This window comes from Bidens hawaiensis, unplaced genomic scaffold, assembly GCF_021521415.1.
Source record: "Bidens hawaiensis isolate Kalapana, Puna unplaced genomic scaffold, B.hawaiensis_p1.1 tig00051545_1, whole genome shotgun sequence".
Taxonomy (NCBI): domain Eukaryota; kingdom Viridiplantae; phylum Streptophyta; class Magnoliopsida; order Asterales; family Asteraceae; genus Bidens; species Bidens hawaiensis.
In genome coordinates, this window is record NW_027499255.1 from 206 (window position 1) to 3,544 (window position 3,339).

At 36.7% G+C, this 3,339-nt stretch overlaps 1 protein-coding gene across 1 annotated transcript; it reads right to left on the minus strand.

Annotated features, from left to right (window-relative positions):
• Nucleotides 1-377: 377 nt before the first annotated feature.
• On the minus strand, nucleotides 378-3,084 carry LOC143599135 (indole-3-pyruvate monooxygenase YUCCA6-like). Its single transcript, XM_077077169.1, has 4 exons — nucleotides 2,396-3,084; nucleotides 1,624-1,872; nucleotides 1,134-1,256; nucleotides 378-1,017 (listed from the first exon to the last, which is right to left on the minus strand). The coding sequence occupies exons 1-4, from the start codon at nucleotides 3,074-3,076 to the stop codon at nucleotides 745-747; spliced, it is 1,326 nt and encodes a 441-aa protein (XP_076933284.1). The 5' UTR covers nucleotides 3,077-3,084; the 3' UTR covers nucleotides 378-744.
• Nucleotides 3,085-3,339: the final 255 nt, after the last annotated feature.

A 3,339-nucleotide genomic window follows, 5' to 3' on the forward strand; every position in this document is an offset into this window, starting at 1 on the left:
TTCTCAGTGACGAGCTCACGGTGTCTGTTTTGCAGGTTATCAAAAGAACTATCTTTGCCGGATCTAACCCCTCGTGGGAAACATCTATTTAACCCCCAGATTATCCGTAATCTGCCCGGGGTCGATTAGTGTTTCTTCATAACCCAATGTAAGGTCTACTTCTCTCACGCACATTTTTTTAAAATGGGCGTGTACTCATTAATTTATTGATTGAAACCGGTGGTCCTAGAAATTAGTTGACGATGAAATTATTACAACAATAAAACTACAAAATAACAAAACTTTATAAATTGTCTTAGTGATCATTTGGATTTTCGATACGAAAGCATCACTTTCATATTACATTCATAGCAGAGAAAAAGGATTTTGTTTTATTCTTTAATTTCACTTATAATCATAAATACACAAGAAAGTTATATACTTAGTAAACTATGAGCTAATAAAGCTCTTAACCATGTAAATAAAATTGAAACGAGACACAATATATAAAAAAAATCAAACTCTGCAAGCTTTACCCCTATCCCTCCTCTCTATGTCAAAGTAATAAATGTAGCAATGTACAAAATGCATACATACACTATCCTAGATTATGATAGAGGTCCCCTCTCCAAATAAAAAATATGTATATAAAAAAATATACCTAACTAATTGGTTGCTAGAAGTAGCTCCACCACAATTTTTCTTAATTATCTACAATTGGATGAACAACTTCTTGGTTGGTTTTAGAGTCATTATCTTTTGTAGTTAAATAAAACTTGTGTTCTTTAAGTCATAGCAAGAGAACACGGGAAAAGACGACGGTTGGAGTGTGAACGATCGCCCAATGGTCATGGAAAGATTCTTGGCTTCGGCTTTCCATAACTTTTCTATATCTTCCGCTACATGTTTTGCATCCATAGATGAACCAAACAAGCCACGTTTAGTGAACCCTACCGCATATAGCCCGCAATTGCCTTTCCAACCTTGAGGAAATGGTTTCCGAGGCATCCCGTCTTTTTCAGAGAACATCGTCTTCTCCTATAGACACATACACGTGGATTTGAATACGAATGAACTGGATAATAAAATTAAATTATAAATTTATTTTGTAAGAATAAAAGTGAAAGAAGAGGATATATATAAACTTAAAGTACCTTTAGCCAAGAGGGAGTCTTGCTTTTGTAGCCTGTTGCCAAAATGATTGCATCAAAAATCTCTGCTCTTCCATTCACAAATTGTACACTATGGTTGCCAACACTTTGAATGCTTGGATGTATCTATACATATTAATTAAAATACATATTAATTATAAGGGTATATTGTACTAAGTTCATAACAAATTAAATACTTGCTTTTCAAACACAATTCTTAATAAAATCTTTAAACTTTTGAAATTTATAGACGTTTTGAGCACATATTATAATAAAAGGAAGTAAATACACATGTTAAGTTATATATGAAGAGTGTTTTATTATATAATTACAAGTAGATTTAATGTAGTGAGTCTATATTAGCAAAACTATAAAGGAGGGTCCTAAGTAGAAGAAAAGCACAAAGATATGAGAACATGTTTAAGGTATTTAAAATAATTAAAAGTAGCACAAAAGCTCATATAGTTCACGTATGGTAATTAGTTTGGTTTACCTTGATGTGTCCACTTTTGATCTTTGCTAAGGTTCCCACATCCAAAACAGGTGTTTTCCCAGTCTTGCTTTTTAGCTCGAGGGGTCCTACATTGGGCCGATCTAGTCCAAAACTGGCCGTGCTTCCAAAAATAAGCCATGACATGATCAGTAGAAACCGATCAACAAGCCGTATGTGTAGCCACTTGAGCAGCCACATGGACAACCCAAACGTCGACCTTCCCAACATCTCCCGTGGTAGGACATGGACCTATTTCCCAATTAATCACGCATATCAGTCAGTAAAAAAACTTATGTTTGGTATTATAAAAATGATACAAGGTAAACAAAGTGGGAAGTTAGATGTATGTGTTAGAGCTCTTTCTGTTCTTGTGTAGTAGCACTAGTATCACTATAATAGACCACCAAGGACATCTACGAATTTTCCTTTCAAACATCGACGAATTGTACTGTATTAAACATAAATGACCTAGCAACTTGCTAGATTACAAATCACAATTTGGTAATTAAATAGCTTGAAAAGAGTAGATAGCAATATAGCATAGATAATATTGAATAGAAAAGTTATACCATGCAATTAACTATTCTCAGTTTATAATAAATGAAGCCCTAACAATGCCTTAACTTCCATAATCAACATCATATTAATGAAGCTAATTAGGCTAGTTTAGCTAAAAGTGTATATGAGAAGATGTATATCTACCAACATGACATATGTTTTAATTTTCATAAACTAAGATATAATAAACAGAAATAGTAAAAGTTAAACTCACAGAATCTCTAACAACAAGAGAAGGATGAGCATTGTGATTACAAAGATCTAAACACACTTCCATTCCTGAGTTCCCACAACCAACCACCAACACTTTCTTGCCTCTAAACTCACTCCCACTCTTATACTCAGCGGTGTGCACCACCTCCCCACCAAACCTCTCCATCCCTTCAATCTCCGGCACCACCGCCTCCGCATTCTCCCCGGTAGCCACCACCAGCCACCGGCAAACATACTCCACCTCCTCCCCTTTCAACCCTACACTCACCACTCTCCACAACCCTACACTCTCATCATACTCAGCACTCTCCACCTCCTGCTCATAAACCGGCTCTATCCCGAACCGCTTTGCATAATTCTCCAAATACTCCACAAACTGCTGCTTTGAAGGGTATGTTGGATACTCATCCGGGAAGGGCATCATGGGAAGCTCACAAAAGTTCTTGGGAAGGTGTAACCGGAGGCGATCATACGTCTTGAATTGCCAAAGCGACGCGATGCAGTTTGATCGCTCCAACACGACACTTGGAACCCCTTTATCCTTCAAACAAGCAGCCGCCGCTAGCCCAGACGGTCCAGCCCCGACTATGACCGGTCCATGAACCCATACGCAACGTCGGGAGGCGTGATCAAAGGCATGATCATTAGCCATTTTACCTTGTAATTCCCTTGAACATGTCATGTTTAGTGAATTAAGAATGGAAGAATATTCTGGATATATATTTATAATGGATTATGGATTAATATGAGTGGTGGTTATTGTGTGAGATTCGAATAAAAGGCGTTCAGTCAAAAGAAACGTGATTAGGGTTCCTGAATCTTTGGGAGAATAATTATAAAATGAATATGTGTTTGGATAATTAAGGTGATCCAGTTATAATTTAAGCTAGATGGGTATTTGAAGTGAGTTATAATCGGAGTGAAGATCGTTTGATGGATCAAGTT